The sequence below is a fragment of the Panthera pardus genome, unplaced genomic scaffold (genome assembly GCF_024362965.1).
Source record: "Panthera pardus isolate Hobbes unplaced genomic scaffold, ASM2436296v1 HiC_scaffold_5, whole genome shotgun sequence".
NCBI lineage: Eukaryota > Metazoa > Chordata > Mammalia > Carnivora > Felidae > Panthera > Panthera pardus.
The window spans coordinates 12,469,686-12,490,364 of NW_026526980.1; the positions used below are offsets into that span (position 1 = coordinate 12,469,686).

The window sequence follows — 20,679 nt, forward strand, 5'->3', positions numbered from 1 at the left end:
TTACCTGCCATTGGGTCTGCACCTGGAGACAACACAAAAATCAACGGTGCACAACAACTGGAATCATTGTAGGACTCCTGGAGATCAAAGGTAGGGGCTTCAATGTATACACTGCCCATGTGCTCAGCGATGAACTCCCGAATGGCTGGAACCATTTTGTCAGGCCGCAAACATCGTAGGATTACCATCCTCTCCAATCCCTGAAGGAACTTCCAAGATCCAGGGAATGTCTCCTCATGGGGCCAGGTGGAGTCATAGATAAGCTTCCACTCATCAGCATTTTGTTCTAAATGTTCCATCAGGCCTTTCAGTTTGGGCAATGCCGAGGCACGAACCACTTCCGCCCACGCCTTCTCTGACAGCCATTCAGGAACTGGGTTGGGGAAGGGGTTGTCCAGGGCGACACCTCCAGTTAGAAGGAAATACCAAACCTCCTCATTAATTTGCCTTTTCTCTTTCAAGATGCCGATGGTGAGGAGGAGAGAGAAAAGTAGCTTGTCCTTCTCAAACAGAGAGCGGCAGACATTGTTGTAGATGCTGAGGGTAAAATGTTCGATGATGTACTCAATGCGACGGTCCAGTTCTTCACTTTTATTGCTATGAGCCAGGGAATGCACATAGAGGTTTACGAACCATGTCAGGGAGTACTGGTACATTGGCTCGATGTAGGCCAGGTCAGAGATACAGAAGAAGATGGTGGCAGAATGGACAGCCACTGGCTTGTAGCCCATCCGAGTCTGATCGATCTGTGTTTCTGTCACTGAAGCAATTTTCTGTTTCTCAGATATCTCCTCAGACAGCATTTTGGAGGAGGACAAAACTTTGATGGCAGTCTCATCCTCGAGGATGTTGCCCTCAGACAGGGAGAGGACTTCCAAGATCTTATCTTCAATTTCTTTTAGCTGTTTCTTGTTCTTGGCGCTTTCTACAATCAACTCGTTCTTCTTCTCTTCCAGTTCTGGCTTCTCCTTGGCGGCCACAATGCCAAGGAGCTGATCCTGGAGACCTAAGGGTGTGATCATGAAGTTGAGCAGGCAGACTTTCACAGCAACTTCAGGGAGGTAATGTGGGTTCCTCAAATGGGTTGTGATATATAACTTAAAATCCCTGGAGTATTCAATGATGTTTTCACCCAGCCTCATGTACTCAACCCCTTGCTGCTTAAATGTGGACTTGAGCAAGATGGGTTCAATAAATGCATCCAGCTCCTCTCCAACATTTTCTAGCAGGACGGGGGTGCCAAACTGCAGGGCGTTTTCCAACGTCCTCACATAGCTGGCATCTGAGAATTTGATGACGGAGAGCTTATTTGCTTTCTCCATATTCTTGATCCACTTATTGGCCTGCCCCTGAGGGTCAATCATTAAGGCCCAGCGTCTGGAATTGGACACAATGATGCCATTGTCAATGGAGAAGGAGTCAATGGGCAGCCCAGCAATCTGCCAGGCCCGGATTTTTACAGGATCTCCTAATGTGTTGCTGAGACTGAAGTCACTAGAGCCAGGGATGACCTTGTCCTTACACTGGGCCAACCACTGCTTCTGACACCTTGCCCGATAATCCACTGTAAAGGCCCCCAGGTAAGCCACAGTCCCTGAGGACAATAGCACATCCCCTGTTAGATTGGTATAACGGATCCCCAGCTGCCGGGTGGCTTCTGTCCATCTGTCCTTCTCTCCCCCAAGACCACTGATCAGCTTTTCTGCTCTGATCAGTTTCTGGGAGCAGATCTCAATGTTTTCCTCCAAGGTCCTTTTCTTGGTGTTCATCTCCTCAAAGTCAAGATTCAGGGCCTGGAGGCGGTCTTCCACCAGCTTCAGTTCTGCTCGCTTCTGGTTCAGTTTCTGCATCTGTGCGTCCAGCTTCCCCTCGGCCTCTCTCAGCCGCTCCCGTTTGGGAGCCACCACTTTGGCCACACGATCATACACCTCCATGGCCCTCACCCACTTGCACAGACCTTCGCAGGCAGATGACACATTTTTAATGACAGCTGGCTGGAAATCTGGGTGATCGATGAACCTTTCCCGGATCCGCTTCATGATCGTTGGAGGGATGTTGTCTTTGTCATATGTCTTAAGACTCTCCAAGAATTTCAGATCTCCAAGAATCTTTCTTGAAACTCCCCAGTAATCCTCTATCATTTTACCTATTTGGAACAAGAAATGGATATTGGACTATTATTAAGACATTCTGGCTGAGACTTCAAGATTTGCAATGGCTACTCATATTTGGGGAAAAAAATCCAAGGTCCTACCAAACATTTTTAGTGCAGGAAAATACTCTGTTTAATAACCATAATGATGGATATATGTCATTATATATTTGTCCAAATCCATAAAACGTACAATACCAAGTGTGAACTCTAGTATAAACTATGGACTCAGGGTGTTAATGATGTGTCAAAATAGGTTCATCAATTTTAACAAATGTACCACTCTGTTACAACAACAGGGGATGCTATGCATGTGTGTGGGTTAGGGGTATATGAGAAATCTCTGTACCCTTCTCTCAATTTTGCTGTGACCTTAAAATTGCTCTAAAAATATAAAATCTAAATTAAAAAAAAAAAAAGAAAAATCTAAGTTTCTTACCATGGTCCAGGAGGCCCACTGAACTCATCTACCTCATCTTTGAGGCCTTGCTCCTTGGACTTTAGTCAGGCAGAACCTTCTTCAACTCCTCAAAGATCTTAAGTGCTTCCCTACCATAAGCCCTTGACCTAGACTGTAAATAGCATCTGCTGGCTCTCAACCAGACTTCAGTTCAATTGTCACCTCCACTGAGGGGCACCTGGGTGGCTCAATGGGTTAAATGTGAGACTTCAGCTAAGGCCATATCTCACGTTTCATGAGTTCGAGACTCGAATCAGGCTCTGTGCTGACAGCTCAGAGCATAGAGCCTACTTCGGATTCTGTGTCTCTCTCTCTCTCTGCCCCTCCCCTGTTTGCACTCTGTCTCTCTCTCCCTCAAAAATAAACATTAAAAACAATTTTTTTTTAAAGTTACTTCCACTGAGAGCTTTCCCCAGATTTCTATCACTACACTGGGCTACTCTATCCCTCCCCCAGCATTTTCTTTCATCTCAGCTGCTGGAATGTCGATTCCCTTTACATCATTTATGCAACCTGTAATTTTAATGTTTTATTTATTTTTGAGAGACAGAGAGTGACAGAGTGGGGGAGGGGCAGAAAGAGGGAGACAGAGGATCTGAAACGGGCTCCATGCTGTGGGGCTCCCAATGTGGGGCTCAGACTCACAAACCATAAGGCCATGACCTAAGCTGAAGTCAGATGCTTAACTGACTGAACCACCCAGGTGCCTCTGAATACTCCTTTTGAAGTCTGGGAGGTGGGCTAGATGGTACCCAATCAGTCCCTGTGAGTGAGTCTCAAGAGAAAGAGCAAGGGTGGGGAAGCAGCATGTAACTATAGAAAAGGCCATCCTTGCCCTGTCCAGAAACAAAGCAGGGCCCTTATTCTCCTCAGCACCCATCCTGCCAATGACTGAGCGAGTCTTGATCCCACCTGGGGCTGCATCCCTTTTGTTGACATGCTGGAAATGAGTTAGAAGCCCTTTTGGCTCACAGCATTGTAAACACTTGCCAACCTCAGGTTAATCAAAAAAAAGTTATACTTGAGAAATCATATTAAGTACAATAGGTCAGATGTGTCCTGTTTCTAATGCAAGCACAGTAACCAAACAAATATTTCTCATGAAGGTTTTTGTCTGCATTCAGGAAAATGATCTGGTTCATTTAAATTCAAGGTACCCAAAATGAATTAAATGGTCTTATGCTCCGTCTTAATGTTCTGGCTAAAGTTGTGTGGGATAAATGAATAATACACACAATTCACTTCAATTTAAAAAAAAAAAAGAAAGGAGAATGGTGGGTCCTGTGCTGATCAAGTGATCCAAGAAGAGAATGAACTTTCATGACTTTGGCCATACTTTGCGTATCTTGGCAGTTCTCCATGCTGGCTGCACCTTAGATCACCTGGAAGCTGAATACACACACACACACACACACACACACACACACACACACACACACACACAGCTCAGTCTGTACCCAAGACCAGTGGAGTAAGAATCTCTAGGAATGCAGGCACGGGCTTCAGCATTCTTTACACTCCCTAGGTGGTTCTAGGGTGCAGACAGGGTGGAGAAGTGCTGGACTAGCTCATTCTTACTCAGTCAACTTATTACAACTCAGGTGTTTCCCTAAGGGATTCTCCTGTGAAGTCTACTTCCTGCCTGTCCATTCCTGATCACCTCTATCTTCTTCATGTGGTTTTTGGCCTGCCACCAATCAGGGAAGAAGAAATGTTAGTCAGTGGGAAGCAGAAGCCAGAGGCTCCTGAATGAGGGATCAGGGATTTAGAACCTTTCAGAAGGAATGGAGGAAGATCAGGGCTGTTCCCAGGACAGGAGGATTCAAAAGGCAGGGAAATTACTGAGATGGGTTCTTAAAGTCCTTGTTTAGCTCTAAGACACTGTTATTAATAATGCAAAGTTCTACATGTAATTTGGATTTTAAGGAGGACAAATACTCACCTACTAATGCTTCTAGGTTTAATTATATGAGGAGCTTTCTTTCCTCCCTTATGCCCAAGTCTCTGATTCCTTGTCTTCCTCCCTTTGCCCCTTTCTCTCTGCCTTTAACTGTTTCTAGCTCTTCTTCTGTTCCCTCTGCCTTCCTCCCTCCTCACATCTCGCCCAGTTCATTATCTCTTTGTGCACATATGCATGCCTGAGCATGTGCGTGTGAGTCCAGGCGCCTATCTCTTTCCATCTCCCTGTATCTCGGTCTCATTCTCTGCGTTTCCTTCTCTGGTTTTCTCTCAGTTTCTCTCTTTCTCTAGCTCTTTCTGTTTCTCACCCTCACAACCACACACTACTCTGTGTCAGCCTTTTGTCTCTGCAGCCTTCATTTTTGTAATGATTTTCAGTCAGGGGCCTTGACTAAGCTCAGCTTTGCCTAAAGACACCTGCCTTTTCCCTACTGATTGAGAGAAGTGAGGAAGGAGAGAGCTGTGTGGATGAGTATGCACCTCCTGGCACCTTTCTGATCTCTTCTGGGACTCCAGACCCTGCTTGCAGGCCTGGGGCAGTGGGTGGGGGCGTGGTACCCCTCCTGCCAGGGAAAACAGCCTGTGAAGGCTGCTGGGAGGGGTGGGAGCTGAAGGGGGTTACCACTGCCGCTGGAGTCTGGCTTCCTCTCTGGTTTTAGCCCTTTCATGACGCAGATGCTCTCCATGACCAGCTTGACAGGGCCAGGCGGGTTCTGCATGGACTTCACCAGTGAGATGTCTGCTGGGTTCAGGGTGTCCAGGGCAGCAAGTGCAGCCTCCAGTGCCGGCATGGCCTCTGCCAGGTCCCCCTCACATTCATTCTGTGGGCAGCACAGGGACAGAGAGGGATGAGTGCCTGGCACACCAGGCGCTCACCTCTTGGAGGAAACTGGAAGAGGCTCTTCCTGCCCCTCCATGTCCTTCCAGGACGGTGCCCCCTCCTGGAGTTCTGCACAGGAGGGTGGCTCTAACTACTGAGTGGCAGCAGGCAGGCATCCATGGCTTTTCAGGGCTGTGGTTTTGATGCCTTGGACATTTGAGAATTCACCTGATTTGTGGTCTAAAAAAAAAAAATCAAGCTTTGGATTCTAAACAAGTTCCCAAGAGATATATGCAGTGGGTAACTTCATACCCACTGATCAAGGATGGGTTGAGAAATGGAGTAAAGGATGAGGCCCAGGGGCTGGGAAGGGGATTAGGGCAAGCTTGGGGGAAAAATAAGGCAGGAGGGGTGGGGGAGGGTCAGGGATGGGGTGAGGTCCGGAATGTACTGTAGCTCAGAGATGAGGCAGGGGTAGAGTCAGGGATAAGGTGAAGCTTGGGGATAGGGTGGAGTTTAAGGCAATAGTTTAAGGATGAGGAATGGGAACAGAGATTAATCCAATGAAATATTATTCAGTCATAAAAAGGAATGAAGTATTGATCCATGTGACAACATGGAAAACATGCTAAGTGAAAGAAACCAGACACAAAATGCCACCTGCTATATGGCTCCATTTACATGAAATGTGCAGAAAAGGAAAATCCATAGAGGCAGAAAATGAGTTAGTGGTTGTCAAGGGCTGGGGGAGAGAGAGGAATGACGAGTGACTGCTAACAGGTTTAGGTTTCTTGTGGGGTGACAAAAATGTTCTAGAATTAATGGTGATAAGTGTATACCTCTGTGACTGTACTAAACACCTCTGAATTGCATAACTTAAAAAGGTGGAGGGCACCTGGGTGGCTTAGTCAGTTAAGCATCCAACTCTTGGTTTCAGCTCAGGTCATAATCTCATGGTTCATGAGTTCAGGCCCCACATCAGGCTCTGTGATGAGAGTGCAGAGCCTGCTTGGAATTTTCTCTCTCCCTCTCTCTCTGCCCTTCCCCACCCTCTCTGTCTCTATCTTTCAAAATAAATTTTAAAAAGGTGGATATTAATGGTATGTGAATTAAATCTCAATTAAAAAAATTTTTTTAATGTTTATTCATTTTTGAGCCGTCAGCACAGAGCCTGATACAGGGCTCCAACCCACAAACCATGACATGATGTGAGCTAAAGTCCGACACTTAACTGAATGAGCCACCCAGGCGCCCCTCAATTTTTTTTTAAAGAAAGCTTAGCATTGTAAGATTTTAGAACTGGAAGGGACCTTATAGGCTATTTAGTAATCCAATTACCAAATAAACAAAAATAAAAACAAGGTCTCAGTAGGCAAAATGAGTTAGCCCCGGTCATGAAGCTCCAACTTGGGGACCCTGGTTCACACTCTGTGAATACTGTTGGTTGCCCTGCCCTACAAATGGTCACACAGCCACAGCTGAAATGAAGCTTCACAAGAGAACAACAATTCTTAGGCAAAGCAGCATGTGTTGAAGTCCATATCCCACAGGTGTATTGTAGGCAAACAAAATAAAGGTGGCATCACCTTCTTGCATGCACTTGTATGTATCTTCATGTGTGTATATCATGGATTCTTTATTTTAGGTTTTCTGATTTTTAATTTTTTTTTTTTAACGTTTATTTATTTTTGAGACAGAGAGAGACTGAGCATGAATGGGGGAGGGTCAGAGAGAGGGAGACACAGAATCCGAAACAGGCTCCAGGCTCTGAGCTGTCAGCACAGAGCCCGACGCGGGGCTCGAACTCACGGACCGAGAGATCATGACCTGAGCCGAAGTCGGCCACTTAACCGACTGAGCCACCCAGGCGCCCCTAGGTTTTCTGATTTTTAAATAAACTTGCATCAATGTTTTGTTTGGCTTTATTATACTAAAACAACACCCATGCCCTCCATGAACCACGTCAGATGTTCCCAATATCAAAATGAAATGCTCTGCTTCAGATGGCAAAAATGGCCCAGTCCCAGGGGTAACTCAGTTTGCTCCCTCTTCAGTCCTAGGATAAGTGCCAGAGTGCAATGCAAGAGGAAAAGAACTGAAACCAAAGCCTGCTGTTTCTCATGGTCAGCTTCAGATAAAGTTGGTGGCAGAGGAGAACAAAGGTGTTGGCTCAGCCACAGCTTTGGATTCTTGGTGGAATTTCAATAATCCCAGGTTCCCACAGGTGCCACCAATAGTTCATGTTCCTTTCTTATCATGTGCCAGACAACCAGTGGCCCGCACATGCTTCTTGTCCTCCAGTGGCCCAGGAGCTCTGCTCCCTTTCCTAAGGAGCAAGGCCTGGGTACCAGCAAGCTTGTTTGTCAAGTGATGCAAAAAGGCTTTAATTATAAGACTGTGTGTACAGTGATTCTCAACGCTGGTTCTGCCTCAGAGTCACCGAAGAACATTTAAGGCCATCCTCATGGTCAGGCCCCACGCCCCGAGATTCTGATTCATTCAATCTGGGCGAGGCCTCGGCACCGCCTTTTTAAAACTCCAGAGGTGATTCTGACACACAGCTCTGTTGAGAGACTCCAGCTTACACTCTCGAAACCGAAAACATGGCAGGAAGGAACAGACTTTGGTGCCCAATGGGGGAATGGCTACTTGATGAGAGAAGAACTTACTTAAAATGGTCACTGAAATGATTATATGACATTTTGAAAAAACAGGTGTGATAGGATGCTAAGGAAATAAATAAGCATGATGCAAATTGCAATTATGGTATGACTGCAATAATATAAAACTATCCATGTGTATAGACAGGGGCTAGAAGGAAACTTGGGAAATCAAAAAGATGTTAAAGCTGAGTTCTTAAATAATCTTTCATACATGTTATTACTGTTACATCATTTGTTTCTATGATAAAACACATTGATTAAAAATGACCCCAGTTGCTTAGCAATTCAAGGAGCAGCAGGGCCCTTTGAAAGGTATAAAGCACGGTGCACTCTCAAGAAACACAACTCTGCAGCCATTCTGGAATCAGTTATTATCCTCATTAGGGGGAAAAGAAATGATTCATTCACTTAAAAGAAATGACTGCTGTAAGTGAACTATTGTACTTGGGAAGCAAGTATTTGGGCCTCTTTCTCTGCCAGTCTCCTCACTGTCCCTGGATAGATTTCACTTGCATGGCTGAGCCTCTCTGCTGCAGGGGCTACCACACTGGGGGCTTTCCCAGGTTACCTCCTTTCTAGGGGTGGGAGGAGATAGGAGGAAATTATAATCCTTGTATAGAGAGGGACTGTAGCTCTGAGAAGTTCAAGGAGGGGTTCTGGTCCTCAGGAAAACTCAGAGCAAGCACAGCATCTTCCTCCTTCCTGGGTACACCTCCTGACTCACCTCCAGGGTGTCATTTCCGACACTCAGGGATGACATGGCAAAACATCAGACCTTACCCTTGACACTGAAACCCAAAGTAGCAGTTTACTGCCCAGGAATGGGTGTGGTGGGTCGTCTCCATGTCACCTCCCTCCCTCCTGCTCCAGCAAGTCCCTGTTTTCCCCTGACGCTGTGGAGTAGAATCCAGTGATGGTACCCATATTTGGAAAGAGACTGTCCTTTATTAAATAGGTAAATCCACTTGGTACAAGGTAAATAACAGTTTTGGAGAATATGCACCACTAAACTCTGTGTGCTGGACATGTGCTACAAAATTTACCTGTTTTTCTCTTACTATCCTCGCTTAATAGGCAAGAAAACTGAGGTTAGAAAAGGGACAGAAAAAATACTGAGCCTGATGTGCCCAATTATAATATTAAACCACGGAGGAACTGCAAATTCCTGTGCCTACAGGGGCCAGGCCCATGATGTGACTGTGGGAAGTGGGCTGGGTGGGGCTTTGGGGAACTGGAAGACACATGGGGCATCATCTATTCAATACTGCTGATGGGTGTAACCCAGAAATGCAGGTCCAATGTTGCCAGAATGCTTGATTTTTTTTCCCCAAGAAAAACTGAACATTCACAATTTTTACTTGAAATCTCCTAATTTTTAAAAGTTGAAGATTGTTTCAGACTTAAAAAAAATACTGTGTGTGTCACAGGGTAAATATACACTCCCAGATTCAGTCACTTGGTAGCCACATGACCTTGGACAAATCATTTAAGTTCCAGTACCGTAATTTCCTTATATGTAAGCTGGGAATGCTATCATTTGCCTTGCAGGGCTGCTGCAATGATAAAAGGCAATGGTATATCAAGTATGAGAGAATACAGTCTCCATGAGGGAAGGGATTTTGTCTGTCTTGTTCACATTTCACCCCCCACTGCCTGGAAAGGCACTAGCACACAGCAAGTGTTCGGTAAGTATTTGTTAAATGAAGGACTGCAAGAAACCACCGTGGTGCTTAAGAGTAGTAGCTATTACTATCATCTTGTCACAGAATGGCAAAACACCTGCTGGATTATGGTTCCTGGTGGTCACCATCTTCTATGGTTCCAGTGGCCTCTTGTCTATGTCACTGGGACATGAATGAGCACACCTCTCTCACCCAGGGCCTTCACTGTGTGACTCTGAGATCAGGGATTGGATCTAAAGGAACCTATGAGAGGCCAGGTCTCAGGACTCACTGGAGAAAAGCCAGTCCTTTGCAAGAAGGTGCCCCATGATGTATTTAACCTAGAATCCAGACGTAAGCTACTTCCTATTCAAGCTCTTTTATGAAGAATGGTCAAAAGGATTTTCTAATTCTGAATAGGGACAATTATCTTGAGCTAAGTGCCAACAGCGCTAAACCCACTAACTAGCTGTGCAACTCTGAGAAATCACTTCACCACTGAACTTCAATGTCATTAACTCAGATACTGATACCCGTCATTCCCAAGTCCAAGGCAGTTGTGTCACTCAAATGGAATTGTGCAATTGAAAGGGCCGAGAAATATAGAGCATCACATGAATGTTAATCATATTTTCTTCTAATATCAGAATGTAGGTGAAGCCCTGCCCAGGGCTATTCTTTGATACAAGAATCACCTTCAAGTGGCATCTTCTAGGTTCAACATTCTGTTATTTGACAATGATTTATTCCACCCCTGTAACATACCAGGCACATCTGAGCAAAAGATGATGGAGGTGGAGGAGACAGGCAGAGGGATAGCCAGTGCAAGGGCCCTGGTGTGGGAGTGTGCCTTTGCACTTATCCGAGGAATAGTTAGGATGCCAGAGTGGCCAGAGCAGAGTGAATGAAGGGAAGGTAATGAGATGAGGTTAGATCATGTTGGGTCTTGTAGGTCTTGACTCTGAGTGAGATGGAGAATATTCGGAAAACAGTAATGCTTCCTGGAGAGAGCCAGGTGTCACAAAGACTTGCTTCACCACTTACTAGCTGTGTGATGTATGTTAAGTCAGCTGTCTTCTTCAGACCCCACTTTTCCCTGCAGGATGGGCCCGACCACATACACTGTGCAGGACTTTGTTAGGCTCTTGTGAGATCATGGATGAACCCAGAAAATGCTGGTTCCCTCCCTTTCCTCTTTGGCTCTTTATACCTTGATTCCTTGAGCAATGGCAGCAGCAGCGTTGGCTTCTTTTTCATCCGCCTGCACCAGAAGTTTCTTGGCATCAGCCTCTTTTGTCTCCTCTTCAATTTTCACCATCATCTTGGCGGTCTCCTCAGAGGTATGGATGAGCTGAGGCTGGAGAGCAGTCAGTTCTACTTGCATAACTGCCACCTAGCAAGAAGCGGGGGGGGGGGGGGGGGCAGCGTCAGCTCTATCATCACTGAGAATGGCATGGTTGGCAAGAGTTGAAACCATTCTCCAACCTATGATATATGCAGAAAATACTAATGATTTTAACATGGTCCTGGGTATGTATTTGTTGGCTGGAGTCTCTCTCTTTGATCTTTCAATACTTAGTTACTGAATTCATACTATGTACTGTAAATTATCAAGTACAGGTGCTAGGCACTAGACATAAAATGGTAACCTTAAAATTTTTTTAAAAAGGTACAGTTTCCTCCTGTGCTCTTGAACCTACATTTCAGTGTTGGGGGCAGGGAGAGATAAAACAGAAGCAAGTTAGAAAAAAAAAAAACCAAACTCCTACTTTTTTTTTTTAGTCTGTGAAGGAAGCATACATGAGATACCTAGGGTAGACGAAACTTTCAAGGTCATTTTTTCCAAGAGTCAATGCCTTCTAGAGCATTCCTGTCAAGTAGTTTTCTGACCTCCGTTTGAGTTCCTCTAATGGTGGAGGGCTCACTCCCTCTCAGGACATTTGTGCCATTTTTCACCTACTGGCCCGGATTCTACCTTCTAAGGCAGCTCAGATGCATATCTGAGGAAGGTTTCATAATCCTGCTACCACAAGCATGTGGGAGAAGCACAGCATGCTGGCCTGATTAGGAGCACAGGTTCTGGAATCATGCAGAACAGGGTTTCAGTTTTGGCCTGACTGTTCACACTGGTTACTCACGAGCCTGCACGTGGGATTTTGGCAAGTCTCCTGGTCTCTCTGCATCGTGGTTTCTTTGTGTGTAACATGGAAATGGTAACAGTACTTTCCTCATACACAGCACCGTCATATGGAAGGGCTCAAGGAATGTTAACTGGCACCATCATTCTCTTTTCTGGTCTAGACTGCCTTGCTGCTCCTCTAACAACATGGTTTGCTCACCCTTGCCTGGACAGAATCCAATTTTCAAAACCTCTCTAAGAGCCAGGGACCCCCAGGAACAGAACGAGGGAGGCCACCTCTGCTGTTCTCCCCCATCCTTGTGTCGTAGTGCTAGTGGGTTTGCTGTACTCAGCGGCAGATCAACCTACTGCGAACCTCAATTAGCTCAGTTCTTTATTGGTGCTGAAAATCCATCCATTTATACAGCTCTCATTTTAGATGGTTTTTCAAGTGGCTCCAAGCACAAATTAATTACTAATTCATATGCCAGGTATTTTGCTATGGGCTGCACTTGTGTTAGCCCATTTAACCTTTGTTAATAGCCCTATGATGTGAAAACTATTATCCCCCCTCAGATCAAACTGAGGCTCCAAGGGGTGAAATAATGCATTCAGGGTTCATCCATGATGAACAAGATATCAAGATCTTAAAGAAAGACAGAATCTCCGAGGGCTGGGTTTAGGCTGAGGCAAGCAAGGTAAAGCTCTACAAGAAGAGGTGCAGATGCTGTCCTTATGTAGTGACCTCCTGAATTCTGCACCTGAACAAGTGCCTCACTGTACCCACCTAAGCCTGGACTTCTTTGTCTCTCTTCTACTTTGGCAGTGCTCACCTGTGAAGATGCAAATTCTAGTTTCTGCAGACCTGTCAGGTAACGGTTCCTCATCATCTCAACCTCGTGTCTCTTGGTATTCAGGAGCGTCTTGAAGGTTAGGATCAGTTCGAGGTAGGAAGTGGGGGTGACGTAGTTGTGTCTGCGAAGTGTGTTATAGTAATCAAGTGACAGGTCCTTCACGCTTTCCTGGAAATATTTGCACATGGAGATGACCCTACCAAGGACACGAGGATGGTTAGGCAGGCCCAACGTCCTCTAGAGAGACCTACCACAGCTTTGGCTACAGACGTGAGGATGTGAGAAGGTACACACTGACTATGGCCTGCTAGACTCCCAAATTCTCAGAGACAGGCCAACAGAGCTGCAAGAAGGTTTGGAGAGACATATATTCCTACTAGAATGATTTTCGAGCAAGCAATTTCTATTTCTGGTCACTTTGGGGAATCACCAGAGCTTTGAGTAAGAGTTCTTAATCTTAGGTAGTCTGGTGAAGCCTCTGGATTTTGCAGAATGATAGTCTCAAAAGCATAAAAAAATACATAAAATTACAAAAGGAACCAATTATGTTGAAATAATTTTCAAAATACTGATTTTTTTTTTTTTTTTACCGTTTTTCAGTTTTGAGAGAGAGAGAGACAGAGGTGGGGTAGGGGCAGAAAGAGAGGGAGACACAGAATCTGAAGCAGGCTCCAGGCCCTGAGCTGTCAGCACAGAGCCTGATGCAGGGCTCAAACTCACAAACCATGAGATCATGACCTGAGCCCAAGTCAGACATTTAACCAATTGAGCCACCCAGACGCCCCCATTTTCAAAATATTTTAAAAACCAAATTTGTGATATATCAGCGGTCAGCAAACTTTTTCTGGAAAGGGCCAAATAGTAAAAATCAACGGGTCACATGGTTGAGTAGTGGTAACTACTCAACTCTGCTGCTGTTGTGTGGGGAAAAAAATGGCATGGCTGAGTTCCAACAAAACTTTATTTATAAAAACAGGCTGTGGACTGGACTTGGTCAGTGGATCGTGGCTTGCTGACTCTGCATTAAATAATAAGATGAGGCAACAGGTCTGAAAACTACCACAACTTTGAAGGAAATGATACACTAATGCATCTGTAAAGACTGAATGTGTTATTTAAAACACACACACACAACTGGGACTCCGATTGGTAACAAGTCCTGCTAATCCTACTGGGGTTTACTGCCTACATTCATCATTTAAGGAAAAGAAAAAACCAGTTGGATGTCAATGAAAATGAACATATAATTTTCCTCCATTCACATTAACTGACCCTCTGAATTCTATCCCTGAGCCCATGGACCCAAGTTAAGGGTCTTGTGGCCTAGAGAATAAAGTTCAAAGTTCTTAAGGAGGAATTTATAGGCATCAATACTCTGACCCCTACCTACTTTTTCATTTTCCATTCATTCATTTACTAAATAGCCATTGAATTACTATGTACCAGGAACCTGCTAGGCACTAAGGATATAGAGTCAGACAAGGCAGATAATGTGACTACTGCCTTCATATGGGGCACCCAGGTGGACAACATTCTCATCTCTTCCCTTACTCTAGCCAAAATTAAGGGCGTTTTGGGGTTGTTTTTTGTATATCTGTGCTTTATACATAAAAGAGTAAGTTTTTTTTCACTCTCAAAACAACCGGTTTTCATCCCCTTGGTAGCAATGTCATCCCTACCGAGAATGCATGCTCTAAAATGATTGAAATAGCTATATTATTAGAGCAAGGTTCTCATAGCTATGACAACAGTGCATCCCCAGGACAATTCTGAACAATGAAATTTCATTCTTTTTCAGCAAAGGTGTTTTATTAAATATCTAAATAAATGTGATTTTCTCTTTTTAAATCTTTTTTTTTATTTTTAATTTTTAATTTTTAGAGAGAGAGGGAGAAAGAGTAGGGGATAGGGAGAGAGAGAGAATCTTAAGCAGGCTCCACGCTCAGCATGGAGCCCAAAGTAGGGCTCAATCCTACAACCCTGGGATCATAACCTAAGCCAAATTCAAGAGTTGGATGCCCAACCAACTGAGCCACACAGGGGCCCCTAAATGGGATTTTCTATATATAAATCAAGAAATCATAAAACAATAGTAACAATACAGCCAATATCTGGATTTTCAATTTGGAATATTTGGTTGGGGTACTAAAATGCAGCTAATGCTTACTCTATCCGAATATTGTCATCAAGCTCCACATCTTCCAGAAATTTGTTGGCTACCAACTCCAGGGCATCTGTGGGCCAGGACTGGAACCAATCAATCGTACAACAATTGATCAGTGAAGGGAACATCCGCAGGCGGTTCCGGAAGGCGTCCCCAATTGGGGTCATGGCTAATGAAAAGCAGACTTGGTTAGTTTCCTTCCTCCAAGGCAAAGAGGCAGGCAGGTTTTTCCAAGGATTCTGGTGGGTAAGGGGTTGGTTTCCTGTTGGTACTCCAGGGGTATAATGGGAATAGTCACAACGAGTGCCTGAGAAGCACAGCAGAATCATCAGATACTTCCATGCAACTTTGTGATGGGAATTTAGTATATTATAATAGACTTCTGACTGGCCTCCCATACCTATTGTTCTCCTTTCCAGATCTTTTGCATCACTTAGCCAACATGGTTTATGCCCTTTGATCCTCTTTCTCTATTTGTGCTGACTGATATAAGGGAATCATGGATGACCCATACACAGTTATTTACGGAAGTTGAGTGGGGCCATCGGCTTGTTTCTGACCCCATCTCCATCCAAGCACAAATTTTGGATAAATTCCATTCATTTTTTATTTGCTTTCAGTGTGGTAGGAGGAAGCATGATGCACAGGTGGGAAGTGTGAGGAGGTCATTGTAGGTGAAGAACAGAGAGACAAGGGGGAGCTTGGTTTGAGAGGAGAGTGGAAAGGATACAGGGGACAGTATGGCAGGTGGCCTTATAAATCCAAAGATTAGGAATTTTGGTGTTTATCCTGATAGAAAGCATTTTAAGTGTTTTAATGTGTGTGTGTGTGTGTGTGTGTGTGTGTGTGTGTGTGTGTACACAATGTTCATATTTGCAGTACATGGGAAAAAACCCATCCTGGGTCAGTGGAATAGAAAGGTTTGGAATGGACAAGAGTGCACATAGAATAGTTAGAAGGTTGCAGAGGTGAGGCTGGGCAAGATGATGGCAGTTTAGCTAGTGCAAACGTAGTGGAGATGGAGATAAATGGGTGGATATGAGAGAGACCAAGGAGGTAAAAATTGACAGGACATGGTAATGCGAGAGAAAACTATTAAATAGAATGCCTCAGTTTCTGGATAGATTGGGGATGTCATTCACAGAGAGAACTCCAGATGTGAGGCCACCAGGGTAATGCACTAAAAGGAAGGAAAAGGTTCAGAGAAGAATTCAGAGAACTGAGAAGAGTGAAACAGGTTTAAAATAGTTGTTCAAGGAAGGGTAAGTTTCCACAGAAATTCAGCCATAAAGCCCTGGGTGAGTGCCATGGCTGGATCAATCCTCAGACCACTGTAAGAGGACCAAATTTAGGCACAGGAGACCCCGAAACACCCCGAGGAAAAGGGCAAAGTGAGTTTACTTCTTCTTACCAAGGACAATGTGAAGGTTCTTCTTCACCCTCTCAATAAAGAAGTTATACAGAGAAAGAGGAGTGACTTCGATCTTCTCGCCTTCTGTCCTAGCTGCCATTTGCATCTTCTCTACAAGGTCAGCCTTTTCGTCAGCCGGGAAGATGTTGGGCACATCTCCTGTGTTCAGAAGCATGTTGATGTCCTCGACGAATGATTCATCCTTGATCTGGTTATCAGCAAAGAGGAATACGGTACTTTTGGTGGCCACTCCGACCTGCAGCATGATCTTCTTCAGGTCCTCCCGCCAGTCGTGGGTTGAGTAGTTCTTGGTGATCTCGATCTGATAAAGCTCGTATGAGTTCATGAATGTGGACAGTTTGCTGGCACTCTGCCTCCCACTGCCCCCAATGCCCACCAGAAGCAAGTGGCCTTTGTCCTGTTTCAGGACCCTACAGATCCTGGAGATGTGCTCAATGGCAAACCTGAACATGACCAAGGACATGGGGGCCTTGCTGATGTTGTTGAACTCTTCTAGGTAGTACTCCATAACCACTGTGAGCTGTTTCAAGTCAGTGATCTCATCATAGATTTTTGGGTCACTTTCTGGCTTAAAGAAATCTCCAAAGAAGAGGCTACGGATATTATCATCGACAATCTTTCCAGTGGGTGACAGGTGAATGAGGACCTGTGGGAAAGGTAAATCTCAGCCAGGCATTCAGCCAGTGGCCCAACCAAGATGACGATGTGAGGTACAGAGGGAGGGAACAAGAGATATGAGTGGTTCCTCTGAGCATATTCTCCAAAGTCAGCGTTCTTTAATAGTTTTTTAAAAACATAATAGATGGATCTGCTTGTTGTAAAGATTATAATGAAAGGACATTAGAGAAAAAAGCATGAAAGTGAGAGTCAATCTGTTTGCCAAATGGCTAAAATGTTGGTGGTCAGATTGTGAGGTCCCAGTGGTAGTTGAAGGATGGCACCATTTTTTCAATAAACTTGCTCCTTCACCAAAGAGAGGTACAGGTGCTACCCCTGATCCCCACTCTGTGGCTAGAGTGGGAATGTTCTAGGTGATTTCTCTTCCTGATATTAGAACCTGGCAGTGCTACAGCACTTGGCCTCTAGATACAACATGAAACACTCACAATTTTTCTGTGGAGAAATCACATCTTCTTAAAAATAGAGGTACAACTAGACTATGTAAACACATAGGCTTAAAAACAACTTTTCTTACATCAAAAGGGAAAAGAGAAAATATTTACAAATGGGAAACTATGATAGTCTTCTACTTGAAGATCAAGTAGGATGTTGATCAAACCATAAAAATTTCATGGTTCATTTCTCAACTCACAAATTAATTAACCTTAAAAATGTATTTTAGGCTAATTATAAACAATTACATCAGATCATAAACCACTTTGAATGGATCCAAACGTATATGTTATCAGGGAAGTGAAGCAAAATTGGGCCAAATATAATATCACCAAATCAAGTGACTAGTTGACTCAATCCCATCTCCTGAGATTCAGAGAGCAGAGCTATGAGTCTCCATGAGGAAGGAAACCTGAAATCTGAGACTAACATAGTCAAATATTTGGGGCCATTTCTGAGGCCAAATGCTCAGAGGGTCTGGCTTACCTTCTCCACAGTCTGCTTGAAGCAGTTGGATGTGGTTTCCTTCACCATGTTGAAGAAGACCTGTCTGTCCTCATCGTCGATCAGACGGTCATAGAAGACCCGATAAACCTCATGAATCCAAAGCCGGATAAATTTTTCTATATCCTGAAAATCCAGAGTTAATTATTTGAGTGGTACCTGAGGTGGTAGTTCTTAGTTTCTAAATCCTGGGGTTGACTGAGTATTAAACAAGATAATGCTTATAAAATACTTAGCACAATGCCTAGCATAAATAAAAGCTTAATAAAAGTTAGCAATTACTATTATCACTATTGATTCCATGTAGCCAAGGATATTGCTGAATGAACTGGATAAGAGAAATGATAGTGTCTGACCTGCAGGTGGGTGTGAGGGCAGAGCAGTACCCCTTGGATAACCCGTGAAAAGTCCCGCAGGTTAAAGACGTAATGTGACTTAGAGGGAGTTGGCAAGAAATTCTCCACCGCAGCTTTATAAATTGTCATAGTAGCTTGTACCAGCATCTTTCCATACCTTAGGAGGAAGGGGAAGGCAAATCCATCAAAGAGGGGCTAAAACTGAGGATCCCAGGCCAATATTGTGGAAGACACAGGAATCTCTTACCTTAAGAACATCACGTCAAACCCTTTCCCAAAGTGCCAGTCAGCAATTGAACTGAAAATCTTGGTTAAAATGTCATCCTCAAAGGCGTTGATGGAAACAATATTCAGATGACGAGTGAATCGTCCTGGAAAACACACAGACTCACACCTACCTCCTGGGCCTTGTGATCCTGGGATATGGAAGAGTAGGTTTTCTTCTGACTTCATGTTCTAGAGCTGTGTTGTCCAATATGGTAACCTCTAACCACATGTGGCTATTTAAACTTAATTAATATTAATATTAAATAACATTAAAAAATAATTTCCTTAGCCTCACTAGCCACATTTCTAACATGTGGCTAGTGGCTGTTGTATTGCACTATGGAAATGCAGAACATCTCCATGATTGCAGAAATTCTATTAACAGCACTAATGTTCACGATTGCTTTTAAAAGTGAAGGCAACATGTGATCATTATAAAATAGTCAATTCAGAAATACTTTTATAGAAAGTGAGCATCATCTTTGGCTTACCTCCATTCTTTCCCCAATTAACCACTATCAATGTGGTATCCTTACATATCTATCTATATTATGCCTGTCTAATGTTAGATATCTATATATTTATGTCTATATATCAGCTTTATTGAGATATAATTTACATACTATCCAATTCAACTATGTATACAATTCAATCATTTCTTAGTATTATAGTTGTGCAACCAATACCACAATCAATTTTAGAACATTTTAATCACCTCAAAAAGAAATCTTGTAACCATTAGCAGTCACTCCCCATTTCCTTGGAGTCCTTGGCAATGAATAGCCTATTTTTCATTTCTCTAAATTTGCCTGCATGTCTCTTTTAAAAAAGCATTTGATTATACAAAATAAAACACAGATACAGAAAACCATACAAAAACAAATATAAAGTTTAGTAGATCATCATAAGATCAATACTCATACATCTACCATCCAAGTCAAAAAACAAAGCTTTGCTTACCTTCCCCAGGTGCCCCTCTGCATATCCCATCTCAATCTTAGCTTTCTGTCTCTTTCCAAAGATTACTATCTTGACTTTTATAGTAATTTGTTTTGCTGTCTTGATTTATGTCTTTTATCACCCAAGTGTTCATTTCTACACAGCACAGTTTAATCTTCCCAATTAAAAAAAAACTTGATTATGTCTGATAAATCTCTTTTAATCCATAGATTCCCCTTATATTTCTTTCATCTTTTGCCAGATGAGTATGAGGGCTGTTTGATGTGTAGCTTCACAGTCAGGATTTTGCTGACTGTATACTCATGGTGAGTTAATTCTGTTCCTCTGTCCTTTGTATTTCATACTAATTTGCAGCTGGATCCAGAGACTTGATCACATTCAGATTACATCTCTGACCAGATGGTAGGTGGTGGTATATGCTTTCATCAGAGACATGATGTCTCTCCTTTTGTGATGATGGTAGCTACTGATGCTCAGTTGGCTAGATCTATTAATTTATTGGGGATTGTAAAATGGTGATACTCTGATTCTATCATTTCTTTTTCATTTATTGGTTGGAATATTTTTGTAAAGAGATACTTCCCTCATCTAGGATTTGCTCATACTGTGGTACATTTCATATAAGAAACTCAAGATAAATGTTTGATTACTTCCATTTATTTATCAGTTTTTAAGATAATAAATTGGTTCCTTACCATCCCGTGAAAATGGCCAATTATCATTTTTATTACAGACTTGTGGATTTAAATATATTTTGATAAATTTCAATCCATTAAAATTGCTATCATTGTTGAAGCTCAAATTTTCCCATCTTTGGCCAGTGAGAGCCTGCTTATGTTGACAACTGAGTCCTTTTGACAAGACCGTTTAAACTTTGAGAGCTTTCTCGTTATCTGGTATATCAAGAAGCTACAAGCTCATTTTGTATTTTCTGCCCCAGATATGCAATCAGCCATTTCTCAAGAAGCTCTGGTTTCTTTCAGCAGGAAGTTGGATTTCAAAACAATCTGGGTGGTAGGCATGCTCATTGTTAGCGAGTTGGCTATTATTTCCTAGACCTAGTACATCAATGGACATCATGAGTTATTACTACTGATATTTCTAATTTAGGACTACAGGGTTTTCACTTAATTTCATCTATATTACATCCTGGTATTTCATACTGACACTTCTGATTCTCAAGGACACAAGGGTC

At 43.4% G+C, this 20,679-nt stretch overlaps 1 protein-coding gene across 3 annotated transcripts in view; it reads right to left on the bottom strand.

The window, feature by feature from the left end:
• DNAH3 (dynein axonemal heavy chain 3) overlaps window positions 1-20,679 on the bottom strand; it is a 168,296-nt gene that overhangs the window by 23,739 nt on the left and 123,878 nt on the right. For all 3 annotated transcript variants that reach the window (XR_008419332.1, XM_053894414.1, XM_053894415.1), the window contains 9 exons: window positions 18,505-18,628; window positions 18,258-18,414; window positions 17,884-18,027; window positions 16,264-16,930; window positions 14,856-15,021; window positions 12,668-12,884; window positions 10,926-11,108; window positions 5,194-5,392; window positions 5-2,146 (listed from right to left, as the gene is read on the bottom strand). Coding sequence is in view for 2 of the 3 variants with exons in the window: in XM_053894414.1 (XP_053750389.1) it covers window positions 5-2,146; window positions 5,194-5,392; window positions 10,926-11,108; window positions 12,668-12,884; window positions 14,856-15,021; window positions 16,264-16,930; window positions 17,884-18,027; window positions 18,258-18,414; window positions 18,505-18,628 (3,999 nt within the window). In the remaining variant the exon portion in view is untranslated. The remainder of the gene's footprint in view (window positions 1-4; window positions 2,147-5,193; window positions 5,393-10,925; window positions 11,109-12,667; window positions 12,885-14,855; window positions 15,022-16,263; window positions 16,931-17,883; window positions 18,028-18,257; window positions 18,415-18,504; window positions 18,629-20,679) is intronic.